At 41.1% G+C, this 19,190-nt stretch overlaps 1 protein-coding gene across 1 annotated transcript in view; it reads left to right on the forward strand.

Moving 5' to 3' along the window:
• Positions 1 to 19,190, forward strand: part of FLT1 (fms related receptor tyrosine kinase 1) — a 107,762-nt gene that overhangs the window by 49,015 nt on the left and 39,557 nt on the right. The window contains exons 11-13 of the mRNA XM_035325461.1: positions 3,852 to 3,966; positions 12,451 to 12,559; positions 18,443 to 18,733. Coding sequence (XP_035181352.1) covers positions 3,852 to 3,966; positions 12,451 to 12,559; positions 18,443 to 18,733 — 515 coding nt within the window. The remainder of the gene's footprint in view (positions 1 to 3,851; positions 3,967 to 12,450; positions 12,560 to 18,442; positions 18,734 to 19,190) is intronic.

Consider the following 19,190-nt stretch of genomic DNA (forward strand, 5'->3'; position numbering starts at 1 on the left):
GCTGAAAGGGGCACGAGGGTCCCAGGGCAGCCCTTTTGGAGTGCCAGGAGCATCCCCCGCCGAGCAGCGCTGACCCCTCCCCGGCCCCCGCGCTGGGCTTCTTCCGAAATCCGCAGGAGGATTAATGGCTCCTGTTTTTTCGCAGATGAATAGCCTGCTTCTCAAGCTGTTGACACAAAGGACCCGAGAGTGCCTGTGCGTGTGGGTGTGTGTGCGTGCCCGTGCACACCGGCGAACGCACAAACGAGCACGCACACAGGCACATGTAAAAAACCACTTAGAGGGGGGGGACACTTGATCACTCGGAGCCTCCTGGCACCCGAGCAGAGCAGCAGAGCTGGATTACCACGATCTGAGATTACACAATATTTATAAACACACCTTTGCACGCACACAGCCTTTGCTTTTACTATACAGGCTCTCTGCATGTGCAGGGTTGCAAGCATGAAGTAGGAACGTGTAGCTGGAAAACAGGTGTAAGAGCTGCTTAGAAATGTGCTGGCAGATACTAGCTTGTTTATCAGCCTCTGTGCACACTGTGTGCTTTTTCATTAACCTGACGGTAACCCTGCTGCAAACTTTCCTGAATATGCAAAGCAATGAGGCTCATCCCATCAACAAACCATTTCAGGAACACAGGCACTCGGGAGATGTCTGGAGCAAGATTCAGATATCCAAAATTCAGTGGAATTTCCCTGCAAACACTGGCAGCTTTTGCTACAAGTAGGATGACCTTGCTCTTTTACTGAGTTGATAGTTTTGAGTTACTTGTAAGACACAGAAATACCTATCTGATGTGTGAGGACACACAAAATGAAATATCAATCATATGAGCTGGAAGATAATTACGTATTTTGATTCCAGCTGGGGTAATTTTTTATTTTTTTCCTTCTTCCCTACTTCTTTCCAAGCCTCTGTACTTAACAGAAACATTTGATTTGATGACTACATCTAAGTGCCGCAGAGCCTCTTCCCTTTCAGTTACAAAACGCCAGTTGTTAAGAGCTGAAGGCAGGTCAGGAGACCGGGCTCTTAATCCCTCCCATCTGCCACTTGCTCGTCTCTACCTGCTGCTGCAGCCTGGAGCAGTGACTTCGTGTGGCACCGCTGGCAGCAAGAAGAGGAAGGATGGCTGAGTAATAACCTGAGCAACCCGCTGAGGAGCCTGGAGCTCTGCTGGTGTGTTTTGAGGTTAAAGTGAGAGCACTTGGCAGCTGGGGAGGGAAAGCATCTGGTTCGGCATCCAAAGGGATGAGTCTGAGCCTTGTCCTAAACTTTGCCAGGCAGCCACTCAAACTGATTTGCAAGCGCTTGCTGAGCCAGCACACCGTGCAGCTGAAGTGGCACGGGACGAGAGCAGTCCAATCTCCCACTGTGCGCTGTGGGCTGTCAGATAATGTTGTCACAGCTTGATTTGGACTCGTTTTTTATTGAAATCATGGACAACAGCTATTAAGTGTATTCGATTTTCTCCTATAATTGCATTAACATCGTAATCGGCAGTTTGGAGTTAATACGGTATGTGAAGTCAGTAGAGCTCACGTATGTGCCTGCAGGGCTAATATTTCATCTAGTGGTTTACATGTGTTTTTCTTGTTATTGTGATGTTATTGTAATTATGATGGTTGCTTGTATTATGATATTAATGAGTAATCAGCACCCCATTGTGCTAGGCATTGACAAAGACATGACACTGTCCTCATCCCTATGACACTGCAACCTAAATATATACAGTCCTTTTCAAGGAATTATGAAAAATAATATAACAATAACTAAGCCTAAGGCTGCAGAGCTGCAAGAAATGAGATTGGAGATGTCTCTCAGACATACATAGCCTGTTTCTGAATATGCATTATACCTTCTTTCTGTACTTTACCAAAATGTGTCTCAGTAAAGGCTTTTATTGTAAAAAGCGCAGATCTTCAATTTTGTAAGAAAGAAATACAAATTCATTCTGTGCAGAAAAATACCGGTTCCATCTATTTGAAAGGATGAATATTTTTTAAATGACCTATTATGAATGAAATGAGATAGTGGGGTGTCTGTCTTCCTGTACAGAGATTGCCCAAGTATCCAGGCACATGGATGCACCTTTGATACTGCCAGTTTGTGTGGCACTGGCACGCTGAAATAACTTCTGATATCTGCTATGGTGTGGAAATGCTAGTAGTTTACCAACATTATCATGTCTTCTGTGTTCAAGTCCTGTTACAAAAACAGACTTTTAAAAGCATTAAATGTGGTAAATGGCATCTACCTTTCAGAGTGATTTTTAAAACATTTTCCCCTTCTGAATGCATCAGCTGTCTTAATGCTGCTGTCTTTCATCCACCCTGGCCTCAACAATCATGTATTAGAAGCTGGCTTTTAAACCAGTCTAGAATAAATGGTTGTGTGTGTAGGGCTTCCTTGCCATGCTATTTCTCCCTGTTCTCTCTCCATGCATCAATGACCATGACCTGCTCCAGATTTTTGTTTTTTCATCTCCCTGAGACTCTCAATGCATGTTAAGAATTTGGGCACACATTCATGTGATTTGTGCTAATGATTACAGTTCAAGTTAGTTTACTTGTCATCTTTTCTCTAAGCTGCAGTGTCTGCTAAGACACTGGTTTGCTGTAATGCTGCACAACTAAAAACAAGCATGTAAAGTTAGTGTACCATTGATACTGTAAACAACACAAAGTTTAACCAAATTGCACAGTTAGCTGAAGGGAAATGAACCTCATTCTTTGGTCAGGATTGCATCAGATGCTGTTATCCAGTTAGCAGCCCTTAAGGGTCATTTCTCCAAACAACTGATATACATGTCAGGACAACTTGATTATGGATACAACAACTCTTGTCTTTCAAATACATGGAAGATCAAAGGAACATATTGTATTTGAAAGAGCTTGACCCCGATGAAGGGTTAAGCTCTACTGTTGAAGCTGGAATTGAACAAGCAACAACTCATTGTTGGATGAAAAGCAAAATTCAATATACTCAAAGAAAAGGGATGGACAGAATTTAAGAAGAATTCCAATGTGTTTATTTCCATGTGTACCAAATTAGGCTTTGGGAAACAAATTAGTTCTACCATGACCACACCTGAATGTTCTGATTATAAGCCAACTTGTTGCGTAAGGCAAAAACATTTTTCCTGATATTTCCATTCATTAACATTTTGATTTTTTTTTTCAGATAAAATTAACATTTAAATCCTTTTTATTGTTAGATATGGTTTTGTTTTGTCTTGCTTCACTAATTTGCAGGATTATGGTCATTTTTATTGTTTATCTTGTAATCATTGAATCCCAGTATTGATATTTTGCCATTTTGTAAACAGAACTAAAAAAAAAAAAAAAAAAAGTTGCATTTTTTTTCATAAGAAAAAGAACCTGTGCATATTTAGTATTTAGATAACATCCAATACTTTAAGGAATGGATCTTGAAACAAAGGTAAGTTGTCTTGAACTTAGGACTCAAAATAATATAAATTCATGTTTGAAGCCAAGCCTTGACCACAACAATGGCTGAAAATTTAGGAGGATTGGAAATGGCACATTGTTCTCACACAGTTCTATATCTAGGCTTGGATTGTAAATTTTGACCTCCCAGTCTGCAGTTGGTTAAGTGTTAACACTGACTCTAGAAATGTAATATTCTGGGGGCAGCTGTGGAAATGAATCCAACCATCAGGCTTCAAACCTCAAGATTTTTTGAAGTGTAGTCATTCTTGCATGGTGATCACAACACCTGCAGATTCCCCAGATGATTACTCTTTCCAAAATATTTTTTTTGGTTTATGAATTGAATGCTTCAGTCTATCACCAAATCAATAAAAACTCACTTCACTTTTTTGTCTTCAGGCATGGTTTTTGCTCTTATACTGAAGGATCTTTCAACGTGAAAGCTGGCAGCCACATAGGAAACAGGATCCAGAGCATCACTGAGCGAACAGCTATTATAGAAGGCAAAAATAAGGTATGATTCCTAGGCACAAGTAACCTTTCTGTGTGACAGCATCAGTTGAAAAGGTGCTGATGTAACAGTGACTAAAGCAGTATTTTTATGTTGTTCGGATTTGAAGGCCTACATAAATGTAAGTAACTTCCACACCAGCAGTGATGGAGATTTGGTATTTATCTGCTGAGATGTAGAGATGTACTTTTTTTGGCATGCTGTCATATTAAGGTAAGTGATATGCAGGGATTCAGTATGCTTGGCTTTCTCAGAGCTGACCTGCAGTATCTTGGGGTACCTCAGGAGGACAGGGGCAGGGTTCCAGACCATCTTTACTTCATTTTATGCCATTGCACAATTTCCTGATGTTTTTCCTATGAGAGTAAAACAATTTACTCTCATTTGAAAGTTTATTCACAGATGTGGTCCTAGATTATTAGATGACCAAGTCTTTTCTTGCAATAAAAATTTTAAAGGGCCAAATGAATCCAGATTTAAGAAGCAAAGTTTAAGAGACATCTCATTCAGAGATTTCAGTCACCTCTGCATGGTGGGATTCATCTTGTCTGCATTAACTGTCTAAAAGTTAGGTGTCTAGTCCAGTTCAAGCATCCCTTCATGGGCCATGGGGTGATGAAGGATGATTAGGCCAGTCATGTCATTGTCCAACATGGGAGCGAAAGCCAGTGAGACTACCTTGCAAAGGGTCATGAAGAATTATCCATCCAACTTAAAACCTTTGAATCAAGATATTTTTCCCCTACCTTATTCTAGACCTGTCATTTCTAAGGATGCTGAATATCTTCTTGTAGTTCTAAGGACACCAGGGATGTAGGTGTACTTTCCTTGATGTCTTCCTTCAGGTTTTTTTTTTTGCATATGAAAATGGATATAAACTGTAATTACTCTTACGTTAGGGCCCTTTCACACACCATGGAATAAATAGGGCTTTGCATGCAGCCAAGATTCAGGCCTGGAACTGCATTTTCTCCTGCTGTTGTACTATTTAGAAAGTACCACAGGTGTTCATGGCACAGGTCCAGCATATGGGAACAGGCTGGATCCCAGTGAAATGTTTGCTCTATTTAGCCGGCCACCTCCACATGCTTAGAGATCAAGGGAAAAATGGGAGCAAGCAGCTTCCTAGGGGATACTATCATAGGAAAGCACATGAAAAAATGTGACATACGGAGGGATTTGCAGGAGGAAAGGGAAATAATTTCAGGCACAGGAAGACAAAGCCTGTTCCAAAGGGGGAATTATGAACAAAAGCTCATGAGAACCCAGTAATTTTCCAGAAGACATCTAGGTATGTTATGGGTGAAGCCGTACCTGCTCACAGGGTACAGAAGGAGCTGCCTAATGGCCAGACCTCATCCTTCTTGTGTGTTGTGTGTTTTGGAGACAGCAGAAGAGGAGTGGCTGAAATGTCAGACCAACTTCCAGTCAGCAGCAAAAAAATTCCTCCCCAGAGGAAGATGCTAATAATGGGTCCTTGCAACAGAACTGCAGATTTTGTTTGAAGTCTTTGGCAAGCTGCCCCCTTTTTAAAAAGGATGCCCAGAAATGAACCAAGGGATGATCTCTTCATGTGTTACATGGAAATTTTTACAGGGAAATGTAGAGGCTCTCCTATTATTACTTGTCTTCATGCTGTTTAGTTCAGCTAAGAAAGGTCTGTCTTGTACTGCTTTATCCTTTCTGCTCCCTATGGGGAAGGGCAGGTGAGTGAAACAATCTGTTTGCCCATCTTTTTCAAGTGTATCTGGTTGTGGTGCTGTTAGGAAGAAAGCAGCTTGAACATAGACACTTCTGCCTGGCTTCTGCCTTGCATGCCATCCGTGCTGGAAATATGCATGTCATCTCTAGTTTTCAAGTTCTTACCTTGAAGTGAATTCCCTCTGCTTCTGAGAATTGCTTTTCAAAGGTTTCTTCATTTCTGCTGCTCTTCCGTAGCTTTTCAAGCACAGCTGGAATGCTATTGTAAGTAGAAAATGCTCTGTAAGCCTGGGTTCCTGGCCAAACAGTGAGTTACATGATTTGTGTGCACACAGCTGCTCTAGAGCATCCAGGATTTTTTTTATTTTTTATTTTTTTTTCTATTTTTTTTTTCTGTGGGAGTCTATAGCTTTTCACTCTTTGCAGTCCAAGAGTCATTCTTGGTCTCCCGGAGCAAACTCAAAGGGACAGAGTTCAGACAAAACCCTTCCTCATGTGCTGGGGTATTGTAAAACTGTTAATAGCACTGAGCTCACTGAATGCAGGACGTCATCACAAGCGTCTGGCTCTGATGAACTGCTACTGTGAGCAGTTCTGCTACTGCACACAGCTAAGAACAGCTCTCTGAGGCACTTCCACATCAATGGAGTCCTGCTATCTAAACAGTGTCTACCCCACTTCCACATCCGAGCATAGCAAGCATGGTACAAACAATCTCTAAGCTCAATGGAAACAACAAAGTAGTAGGAGACAAAGCAGTAGGAAATGGATGAAGAGACTCAAAAAGTTACACTTTTGGGTTAGCATGAAAGCAGAAATGGGGGTGACCACAGGATGAGATAATTGTAATCAAGGGAAGAGATGAACAAGGCAAGGTCAAAAGGTTTCTTTTATCAATAAAGGTAGCCACTTTCACCTTGGTTGGAGACATTATGCCAGTTCCTTAGTTTCCTGTATGTGCAGTATATGAATCCCTCTAAAATTTGGCCTTTCTCTGTGGTAGGTTGATTGGTTGTTTGTTTTTCTGTGGTTATCCAGGTAGCCACAAGTATATATTTAAAGTCAGAAAAACTTCAAACCTCGTGTCTGCATGGTTAAAGTAACACAGGAAGCCTGTTCTGCATTATTCTTCTGGTGACAGAGAGAAACCGTGACAACAGTGTTCTAGTAACATTTCCGTTGAAGCCTCTCTAAACAGACATTGAGAAACACAAGTGGCATAATGGAAGAAGTTTGTAACAGAAGTCATAATACTTGATCATAAAACAACTCTTGAAGTGATTTGATTTCCCCACCTAAATTTTCATTCTCTTTTTGTTGGACATTTTCGGTGACTTCCTACAAAATTGAGCTATTCTTAGGCTTATCATGTAAACAGATCTCAGACACTCTCTTGTCATTCAACTGCTAAAAACCATCACTTCTCAGTGTTCCCACCCAAAGCTAACTCCTAACTATAGCTCAGGGCTAATACTGCTTATGATTATGATTATGATGATGATTATTATTAACCTGATCAGTGGTTTCTTAAAATGTTGACTTGTGAATGACCTGCAATAATGAGATGCAAAGAGCTCAGGTATTCATTGATATCACTGCAGTATATGCATATTCCCTCGTGTGTACATGCAATGGATAAACCACACGTTGGTTATCAACAGCTTTGAAAGGACAAGGTAGAACTCCTTGTACAGGGATATCAGGGACATGGAGCTGCAGGAGGGACTGGACAAAGATCCTGGGGATGGAGAATGCACAGAAGATGGCTAAGAAGGTGGGTTCAGATGAGTGAGAATAGAAGGTGTTGGCCAAAAAGAAGGGATGAGAAAATCCAGGGAAGGAGATAGTAGACAGAAGGGCAGATGGGTATAAAGAATATTAATGCATGAAATTGTGTTTATATATATACGTATGGCCTATTTTTATTTTTCAATGCATAAATACCTAATACCTTACTGACACAAATTTATAGTGGTCCCATCCTTAGTGAGTGATAAAGCCACCTGATTTTAGGACAAATGGAAAGTAATGACCCTGTAAGAAGGTTCTACAAGAACAAAGCCAGGCTTGCACTTGTCCATCTCTGGTTTGGCTGGCAAAAATGGGTCATTCTAACATATGCTATCTGGGGGTAATATTAGAAACTGTCACAGTCCAACATCAAGGTGGAGAGTCAGTCCCTCTTGGACATGATCCATAAGGTGTGGCCTTGGAATATAGGATGACTCCATCTCTCCTGTGTCTTCTGTGCCAAACCCTAAACCTCTATCTCTCTCCCATGTCCTCTCCTTACTGATGACATGAGGAAGCATGTGTTCTGCCTGTCCTGAGTCCCTATAATAGCTTGCTGACTATCCCGTACATCCATGCAGATTGGCCAGCTAGCACCCAAAATAAAAGAAGGAGCTGTTTAGTTCATTACAGCAGCAGTAGTTTTAGCCTTTCTCCTCTACCCAACATATGGTTCCCATAAAAGATAGGAGAACTTTTGAACGTTTAGATTATCTGTCAGTTTTGGTTGAACTCAGGCAATAGGTTAAAAAATTACCGAGGACAGAGGACTGGCAGACAAACGGACAGGCAGACAGTGTGATCTTCCTAGGAAGCCAGGCTAAAGATAGCACTGGGAGTGTAGCCTGCCTCTCTTTCAGCACATTGTAACTTCTCTTGAGGCCCTTCTGAGTGCTACTAGAATTTCTGTCAACACATTTAAATAGATGACTTGGAGGTGCCAGCAGAGCCTAGCACTTGGTGAGATTAAAACCAGGAGAACTTGGCACCTGCCTCTGTTGAGCTGCAGCTCCTGAAACCCATCCCCTTCCTCGGTCTGTGGTAGAGGTGTGAATCTAATCTTGCTTTACTCTACGTACGGCCTGAGAAGGGGAGCAGGGGCTGCCTGTGGTGGTGTGTAGCTGTCTGTAGTGCGACCTCCTTGTGAGTCAGATGGATGTGTTCAGTCTCATGGCCTGCTCAAGAAGGACAACATGTGATGCAGAGGGAAACTGAAGGTCTGCTTGCTAAACAGCAGTGTTTTACTTGTCAGACCTGGGGAAAGAAGTGTTATTCTGCACGTATTCATGTCCTGCTATTGAAGATATTCTAGTGTTTATTCTGTGGCCATACTGGTGGTCCTGAAGGTGAAGCATGTTGTCCAGATGTTTTGCACTAATGGTCCTTCCCAGCATGAGGCATGCAGCTCATGTGTCCGTGGCATAAGCAGAGCAATCTAATGGTGTGCTGCCAATATTTCAACATGTGTCTTCCTAAATAATGTTCCTTTAGCCAAAGATAAATTCAAGGGAGTGGGGAGATCATATTTTCATTTATTTCCTGGTTAGCACAACAATCTCTGAATAGAGCATATATATGCACAGAGGCTTTCTAAGAGTCATGCTACCAACTGTTTGCTGAAACTTCCACTTGCTTCACTGCTGTCAGCTGGAGCAGTGGCAATTCTCTATCTAAGCTACTATGGGATGAGAGAAATTCAAGCAGACACTCCAGGAGAACGACAAGACTGTCCTGCCTCCAACCACAAAACCACGCACATTGCTTTGCACTTTGTGCACACTCCCCCATGTCTTTTCTTCATTGCTTTCCACCATGAACATATCTGTAATTTCCTCTTCCATCGCAGGGTGTCTTCTTTATGCCCCTTTTATTTGCTGGCAGAAGCAGCAGCAGTGTGTGATTCACTTCCCCAGCCCCTGGCTCTGAAGTGAGCCTGTAGCAAAGTGCTTCAGCTGGGATGGGTGCAGGAAGGAGGCAGAAAGGATCAAAGCTTTGGTGGTAAATGGGGTTTGTGGACAGAGGAGCAGGTTCAATGTGTCAAGCATACCAGGAAGGATTTGTTCCTCTTTCTCTGATCATGGCAACTGGATTCAGACTTTTTGAGCATTATCTGGTTGCAAATCCATGGCCTGAAACTCTCTGTTGCAAAGACAGATGATACAAGGCTGTAAAGACATTTTCTCTTGCTTCTTTTGCAGCAAGAACTGTATAGGGAAAACACACAGAAAGACTGATCTCAACAGCTATAACTACTCAATAAACAAAAACATGCCAGGCTTAGTTTTGTATACACTGCTTCTCTGGTGGGTTTTGGCTGGCATTCACAGTGCAGAACGCAGACTGCACCACTGGAGGGCTCACGACCTGTTCAAAGAGATGTTATCTTATCCTTATGACTAATTTATAAGCTCAAAGATTTATGCAGAGACAATTTGTCTCTAAAATACTCTGTTATGTTGCAAAGTCAGCGTTGCTTTTTCTAGACACTATGGCTAGCTCTGTATTAGTCAATAAACATAGCAGTGGTATGGCACTAAGGCCCGTGCTGGTTAAAATTATCTCCCTTACTCCCCCAAGATGGTGCCTACATGGAAGTTGCTAGTTGGTAGTGATCCTTAGTCTGTGCTAGAGGATTAACTGGGACAATGCAGGTTGGTCAAAACCAAAGCAATGCTGGGAACAAGGTAGTAGTATAAATCACTGGATTTCAGTGCCCAGGCATGTCCTCAAGAGTCATTTAACATACAAGTAAAAGTATAATCTATTAGCACTCGAGCCAGTAATTATAGTCTAGCTGCTTCAGTATGATTGTAAGTGATATTCTCAATGTAATAAAAGTAATAATCACATTGTAGTGTGCTGGAACAATAAAATTCAGATATTTTTTTAATTAAAAACCAATACCTGACAATGTCAGGACAAAATACAATATGATACTTCCACCATTACCACTAATAATAATAATGATGATAATAATAAAAACATTAAAGTAATTGTGGAAGGAACAATTGACATGTTTTTCAGGCTCAGAAATAGTCTAGCTCTGGGTGTAGTAGGATCAAGACCTACTGGTGTCCTGAAGTCAGAGAGGAAGAGTGTCATTCTCCTTCAGTGTGCATTTTGGGTCACAGGTCTTTGCTACCTGGGCAAAGGGGCTATGAGGCAATGTTGAATGACATAAGAAACAATGATTTTGTTGGGGAAAGTCTGGGATGGCAGAAACAGTTCCTAGCCACCCACGTTAGCCCTCTGGCAGATGTGGGACTTCCTTCCATCCCAAGTTAGTGTGGATGAAACAGCTGCAGGAATCCTGCCTCTGGAACCTGTGTCCACACTTTATTTAAAATCTGGAAGGAATTCAAAGAGAATGACGAAATACAGGCAGGACTGAACCCATGCTTTATAATTAGGAATTCGTAGAGGTCAGCCTACTGAATTTAGCCAAATTGTATGAATTTTTTTAAGGACTATAATTACCTATCTGGTATTACTAAGCCTCCTTCAGAAGAGCCAAAAAGGTAGATTAGAAAAATTCTAGATGAAAATGAGATGCAATTTACTAGCAGACAGGTAGCTGGCTGTTGGCACAGCTTAACAGGGTAGAGGTGCTATTAGCATCATTTGTTGTTTTGATGTGGCCATAAGGCAGCTTTCTAAAATATCTTGGCCAAAATTAAATGACTTGACTTCACTGTGTTTGCTTGCATAGGAGGAAAAGTATTACACTTTTTCAAACAAATAATGTTTTGCAGAAAACAGAAGGTCTGTATTATTTAGGGGTACAACAAGTAGTTTGGGGAGCGCCATGAAGTCTCTGAGTAAGAGGCAGAAGGAGCACAGATTCTCAGCCAGTGCTTATGTAAAAGTGTAGATAACTGGTCCTTATTTGGTACTGACTCACACTCTTGTGGTTGTCTCTGAGCTGCAGCAATCAGACAGACCTAAAAGAATGTATTAATTACACAGAAATGATTTCAAAGATTTTCAGAAAAGCCAAACAGTTCCAAGCAACAGGATTCCATGGCCCCACAATTTCCTTTCATCACTGTCCCAGTTCTGACCATAACTCCAGTCAAAGCATGTTTTACCAGAGAACTAAAATGGGGACTGAAAGACAGAAAATTGAGCTACTGTTGTATCTGAGAGCGTTTCCTAATGCTGAGCCCCCTGTGCATGCCCCATGTCTCAGCTCCATATCAGAATGACATCTCAGCTGCCTGTGCATAACTTTCTTCTCTCACTTAGTGCCCAAGACATTAGACCATGGCTTTCCATCACCATGAAGGTATAACTCTTACTATTACAATGTTTTGTTTTGTTTCATTTTTTGTCCTCTGGCCTTTCAAAGTCTCATCTTGCAAGTTATATCACTTTGTGAAAATATGTGTGAACCTCTTAAGATGTTGCTAAAGTGCAATGTAAAGAAACCCAACATATTACTACTTAATAATAGAAGTAGTAAATCCAAGAAGAGGAGATAGTCCAAAAAGAGAATGAGTAAACTTCTCTTTTGCCTCTGTCATTTCTCACCTAACACTTACAGGAGAAAATGAAAGAGAAATCAAATGCATGTAGTGCCAAACCTTTTTTTCCCAGTGTTATCCAACTGCCTCAGGCATTCCTCATTTATTCCCTTTACAGTCTTGGCTGCCCTACACACTCCTCAGGCAGACCACATTGTGTCATGTTTAATGTTTTGTAGCTTATCATCACATCAGTACCAAGAGATAAATCAACCTGAGAGATACATTCAAAGATTTTTGGCTATGACGGCTCTGATAATATAATGGTCTCTCTAGGAGCTTATTTCCTGTTATTCTTCCACCCTTTCCAAAACTTTATGTGGCAGTATCTCCTTTAAATAGCTTCAGTGGTGCCTGTTACTGAATGAAAGGAGAGACTGAATCATAGGACTATCAATTTAGGAAAAAGAGAAGGGAAGCTTTAACCAAGCTCGTGATCCATCGAGAGCTGAACTTCTCCTTTCTTTCGCAGACTGCCAGCACTCTCGTAGTAGCTGAAGCCAAATCTTCTGGAATCTACAGCTGCGTGGCATCCAACAAAGTGGGAAAAGCTGAAAGAAATGTCAGCTTTATTGTAACAGGTAAGATCTATTCCCCACTAGAGCCAAAAATGCTTCTTAGTCCTATGATTATAATTGTCAGGCTGTGATGGCATTTTCATATCCCGAAGTTTGAGAGTTGTTTTAGTATTTGCACTTATAAACCTATTCCATGCTTATTGGTGCTCCTGAAAGGGTTTGTTGCAGCAGCTGGTCTGGATTTCTAAGGTCACCAAATTTGGTGAATGACTCATGCTTTCACCAAATATCCCAGAATGACACAAATTGCTCCCAAATATAGCAACCTGTACTTCCTCCTTTTAAATCACCTAGACTCTGCAGTCATGCCGTATGTGCAATGGTCCTGTAATCTCACACACCAGCACCATGTGTGACACTGACTGTATCTACAGCCTCATCCTGCTTCCAGCCAGGAGGTGTCACAGCTCACTGCCCATCTACAGGCACCAGGGGAGGGAGCTCAGGAGTACCTGGGCAGCCTCACACAGCTCTCAGGGACTGGCTGTAGGTAGAAAAGTGTCAGCATGCAAGCTGCAGAGTTTTGCTCCCTCTTCTGAGAAATATGCCCTTGGATGGGATTTGGGCCATGACACTGAAAAGACTCATTGGGTTAGCTGTGCATATGAGCATGTTTCCAGTTATTTATCCATCACTGTGTAAGCATTTGCAGGTTCAGAAACAATTAAATAGTTTGACTTTAGGAATTACTGAAAAAAAAAAAAAAAAAAAAAAAAAAAGTTTAAGAGAATAACTACTGCAATATTTAGAAGCACAGTGTCTGCAGATGCCAAAACAAAGGATTTGTTTTCTGGTGAAAGATTTATTTTTAGTTTTGTTTACAAAGCACTTGTTTATGGAGCACTTAGGCTAATGACAGCTTTCAGAATAGGTCATTAAAGAAATGAAAACCATTCAGAAATACGAGAAAAGATGAAAGGTTAAAATATTCTGATACCTAATTCCACAAATCATAATCTTGGAGCTAAAGGGAAAAGTAATTTCAATGTATCTGTTTTAATTTTTGCTGGTTCTCTTATCCATTTTTCTTGTCAGTCTCCTTCTCATCATTCTGATGAACAATGTTAGTGAAAATCATGCTGTCACTACAGAGAGCTACCAAGAGAGAATAGACAAACTCTAAATTTGGTTTAAAAAAAAAAAAAAGAAAAAAAAAAATAAAAAAAAAAGAGGAAGATCTCTCTACACACACACACCTTTTTGTGGACCAAAAATTGTATTTTTGAAGTGTTCTGGCTGTAATAGTTCACCTGCACATTTAGAAAGTCCCAATTATCTATAAATACAGAAATTCAGTACCAAGCAAGAGAAGTAGTCTTTCAAATGTAGACAGATAAGTGTTGCATAGGCAGGTTTTTTGTTAGAACATGGAAACAAGAAGAGTATCTCCATGTTCTGTTAATGGATGTGACAAGAACATTTGCAAACTCAAAGATGACTGCTGCCCCAGCTCTCAAATCAGTTTTGCTTTGGTCCCTGCCCTTACATTGTGTCTGTTTGAACAGAAAGGCTAACAATGACACATAATTCTCCATAAATTACTGTGCCAGTTGAGCCGTATTCTTATCTTCATGTGAGGACTTCCCACGTAGCTTTGAGCTGTCAATGAGTGAGTCTCGTTGAGGTTGTTGCTCTTTGAATATGACCTTCTCTAGCTCTTCCTCCTCAGTCTTTGAAACATCACATGGAAGAAACCAAATGAAGCTGAGCTTTGATTTGCAGTATGCAAATCTCCTCTTCAAAGATTTGGATATTTTAGTGTTGTGACATGAGGGAGTTAGTTTCCCTTCTTAGATCTCACATTCTCAGATCTTGACCAGGGATAGAAGGAAATCCTTCTCCCTGATACCAGAGCTTGCATGAGAACATGCAGAATATTATGACTTTCCTTTGAAGATTTTGGTATTGGCTGGTGTTCAGAAAGAGGAGTGGCTGCTTTATTATGGCTTGGAAATTCTTAACATCTTCACTGGTGGCAAACTTTCTATATAGTGTGGTGTTGTTGAAGTGCATTTGTCCTTTTAGTTCCTGGAGCTGAGCACTTCAGTTGTGTGACATGGAAAGTCCTGTTCATCTGCTGACGCTCAGTTGCACTGATTGAAGACAGCTTGTTTAAACAATACTGTTGTTTTGTTCTTGCAAAAAAATCAAGTTAGACTCATTTTTCTGTTTTGTGCACATAACACATCAGTTGATTGTGTGGCATAATCATAACTTTCCTCTGTCAGGCTGAGACCAAACTGCTGCGGCTGGGTAACAGCCTGTGTTTCACGTCAGTGAAAAAAATGCGTCATTTCTCCAGCATTCATTCACTAAATAACATGCTAAAGAATTAAAAAACAAGAGACCCTAATGAGATGATGGATGTGAACAAAATGAGCAGGACACTACAGAGCATTGTGTTCTGATGAGTTCAAAAACAATACTTCGGGTTTTGGGTGACACAGCCTGGGGTTAGTGTACATTACATTATAGGGGCTTCTCGGTGCCACATGAAGCCAGCCTGAACCACACAAAACCTAGTGTAAAAGCAGAAAGTGCCTAAACAGAGAAGGTGATACCTTGTAGGAAAAGGAGCTGCTGCCCTTTGTAAGAGGGACAGGGCGTAAAGAATCCCAGAGAGCAGAGGGAGACATCCCTCTTCTTGGAGGCTATCTTGGTCAGGTCATGCCTTGAGGATGAGGAAAAGTGCATGCTCCATTGGAGAAACTGTGCTGGTGTGAGGAGTCTCTTTTCTATAGGCAGAAACCACTGGGAAGGTGATGGGGAGGCAAAACCCATCCCAGCAAACCTAGTTTTACATTCAGCCCCTTCATGGGAAGGCAGGTATGAGGAAATAAGAACAAGAAAGTGTGGCAGAGATGACCCAGTAAAAACAAGCCCTCACTTTTAAATTATTGCAAATCGCTCATAGTTTTTCTAGGTTCAAAGTGTAAGTTGCATATGGGTTTAAGGGAGGTTTGAGGGTGGTATAGTTTTGTATTCTGTGCCTGAGGGTGTAGGACAAGAAATCTATGGGCTCTGAAGTAATTTTTTCCTATTGCCTTTTTCAGATGAGGGTAATTTTGGGGGTATTGACACACTGACCTATTTCTAAAGCCAAATCTTCATTCAAGGCACAAAAGTAGCTGTGAGCCTTATGTATAAGTGACATGGAAAGGTGGTTTCTGAGCTCTCCTGCTTGCTGATACTGAAACAGTCCCTGCAACACCTTTACACCAAATTTAACTGTGATAGCCCCACTCTCTCCAGCCTGCCCCTTTCCCTACATTTTGGGCTGTTTTGCTGGCACACAGCAGGCCCATGGGTGTGTTTGCAATTACAGAGGGTGAAACAGGAACAGCTCTGCCTTATCTCCCTGGTTTCCCAATGTCACTAAGCGCATTTTATTTTGAGATTCCTGATGGCGCTTGGCAAAGATAAACAAAATCTTCCATCAGGAAACCTGGGAGCTATTTCCACAGGAAGCTTCAAATCACTAAAGTAAATAAAACCTTTTTACATTATTCCCAGCTATGTTATTTACCTAGCCTGAGACTGTAACAATTGGTGAGAGGTGTCATATATTAGGGGGCTCGTAGCCTTTAAACAAATGATTCTTTTGGAATCCCGTGCATTTTGCCTTTGTCCCTAGATTTATTCAGAAAATAGTCTTTCTTCACAGAATACACATCTAGGAAGAGCTCCAGACCTGACAACATGGAAGTAGTTGCAACTACATTATTCTGTTGGCACGCTATCCTTCTACGTTAAAAATAGATCACTTGCCTCAGTCCCAGGGGATTTTTAGTTCCATCTTTAGAGTTTTGCTTGGCTCTTCCTAGCTTTTACTGAGCACTGGCATATGTGAAAGCCAAAAATTATCAGTATTCTAGGCCAGTCCCCTGGCTTTCCCAATACATATCAGAACAATTTCAGATATGCTGTGAGTAAGATGCAGCAATTTCTTAGATCAAAACTTGGACCTCAGTTGGATTTAGATGTTCCTGAATTCAATATTTTTCAACAAAATCAAGCACAGGATTCACTTCATTTAACTTAAGCATCAAAGTTGGGTATCTAAGACTAAACTGGTCATGCAGGAACACTTCATAATTAATCATGAGGGATCAGGATCTCTGGAATTTGACTTATCTGAAGACAATGGGCTACATTGCTTTCTGGAGGCACTTGTGTCATTCCATGACTATAAACTTTTGCCTGTACACAAAACTAGTAGATGCCTTTTGAAATTTTATGTTAAATAAGCTGTACCCCCTGTAAGGAAAGGTTTATTTCATTTTAGTGGCACTTCCAATTGACACATACTGAACTGAAACCAGAATCTGTTTCCACATGCCCTTCCATATCAAAGAGCATGATGATGGTAGTCACATAAATAAATTCATTAAAGGCTCTTTATAGTTTTCTTTGCCAGAAAGAGGAAAAAAGAGGACCACAATGAAATATAAAAGGAAAAAATCATCACAAATCTAGTATGAAATGTTAGTATTGGGGATTTAGGGAGTCAGAAGAAGCTTTCTAGTGGATTGGTCAATCAATGAAAGAGGAGTGGGATGTTGTTCTCTGGGGAAATATTCATCACCCTGCCACAGTGACGTTAGGCCTGAAGTGACAGTGGCAAATGTGGAGCTGAATGAAAGTCTGTGTTGAGCTGTTCATGCTCTAGGAGACAAGAAAAGAAGGCATAATTCTCCCTTATGTAAGACAAAACCGATCTTACGGTCTTAAGGCAACTTCACAGCCAAGTGCCGTAGTAATTAACAGAGAGAGAACAATTGAAAATGGTCAAAGCTGATTTCACTGGAGGGAGAAGGAAATGACTTTATCAGAATATTGGCTACAAATAAACCAAGAGAGGTTGCATTCTAGGAGAAAACCTTGGAAATGTTTTCTCTCGGGATCTTGCTTCTACTTTCACTTAGGCCGGCGGCATGGCTGAGCCCTGGTGGAGAGAGCCAGGAGGTGGCCAGGAAGGCCACAGGTCCAGGCCCTTCCCAAGGCATTGGAGGTTGCTGTAACATTACATCCAACCACCCGTGGGTCTTTGCAAGTCAGGCTTTTTACGCTGTTGGCTAAATCAGTTCCTGCCTGAACTATCTGCTATGCAAAATCCTTGATAAAACTCAATTTATGCTGAGGAAATGCTTTGGTGCAGCGGTCCTTGATTTCTCTCAGGTGATGTTACTCACCTATGTTTAATGCTAAGCAGTCTAAATAGAGTGATCTTTGCCTTGATACTGCCTGTACCCAGCTGGCACCAGGCCAGAGGATATTGATTCTGCTTTCCTCTTGGGTGGTTGGTATGCTTTACGTGCATGGAGTAAATACCTCTGTTCCAAGGGAAATTCAGGCACATAACCACATATTCCATAATTTCTCTGGATTTTAAGCACATTTTTTAAAAAAGACATGACTTATCTGACTACTCATAAATAAAAAGAAAACAATATATCCAAGCATGATGAGCTGCAGTATTTTTCTCTTGCCCTCTAGATATTCATCTTCTCTCACACAGTTCACAAGCTGCAGCTGAGACCAGAATTTCTGTCTTTTTTCACAGTCCCAGCATGCTGTCTTTAAATAATTCTGCTTTTGGTACCTTGCCCCAGTCTGTCTTAACTTGGCATAACATTTATACAAGCTCGATACTTCCAAGAGCAGCTTCAGTTTACACGAGCTGATATCCAAGCCCAAGTGTCTCTTAGCTCTAAGACAAATTATAATAATATCTGGAGCCTAGCATATGAAAGATTAGAGACTTCATCAGGAAGACAATGGCATTGATTAGTTCAAAGGCTTCCTGATAAAGGGGAAAATATATGCCGTGTTAATTTTGGCTCATTCATTTCACATAAACTAAAGAGTGTTCTTGATTTTTGACAGATGTACCGAGTGGATTCCACATAAATTTGGAAAAAATGCCCATTGAAGGAGAGAATTTGGTATTGTCCTGTTCGGCCAACAAATTCCTGTACAAAGACATCGCTTGGATTTTACCGAGGACAGTCAACAACCAAACAAAAGCAAGAAGGGCCCTCAACAAGGAATACTCCATCACCCTCACTCTGACCATCAAGAATGTTTCCCTGGCACACTCAGGCACCTATGTCTGCCGAGCAAGGAACATATACACGGGGAAAGAAGTGCTTCAAAAGAAAGACGTTACAATCAGAGGTGAGCACTGCAACAAAAAGGCTGTTTACTCTCGGATCCTCAAATATAAGAGCACAAGGAATGATTGTACAACACAAAGCAATGTAAAACATTAAAGGACTCATTAAACAGTAACAGGTGTCTCATATCATCTTGATTTTTTATTGCTGTTGCTACCTTTCAGGCCCTGAGGTGGTGCACATTCCCCCATGGGTTGGACATAGGAGGAATAGCAAACAAAATCATATCGCATGAGCTTCCAGTTGAGTTCAGACGGGTGTTTTCTGCTTTGACAAAGCACGTGGAAGCTGGGGTTTGGAAGATCCCCTGTGCTACATTTTGCATGTTGTTCTTTTTTTCTCTTGCTGTGTCTCCTACTGAGCGATCAGGAAAACTTTGGATCAATCTTTTCTTCCACTTTGATATCGGCCTCGTCAAAATGTCAAAGCTGAATAAACTGATTAACTTTAAAAACTGC

This window comes from Oxyura jamaicensis, chromosome 1, assembly GCF_011077185.1.
Source record: "Oxyura jamaicensis isolate SHBP4307 breed ruddy duck chromosome 1, BPBGC_Ojam_1.0, whole genome shotgun sequence".
NCBI classification, from domain to species: Eukaryota; Metazoa; Chordata; class Aves; order Anseriformes; family Anatidae; genus Oxyura; species Oxyura jamaicensis.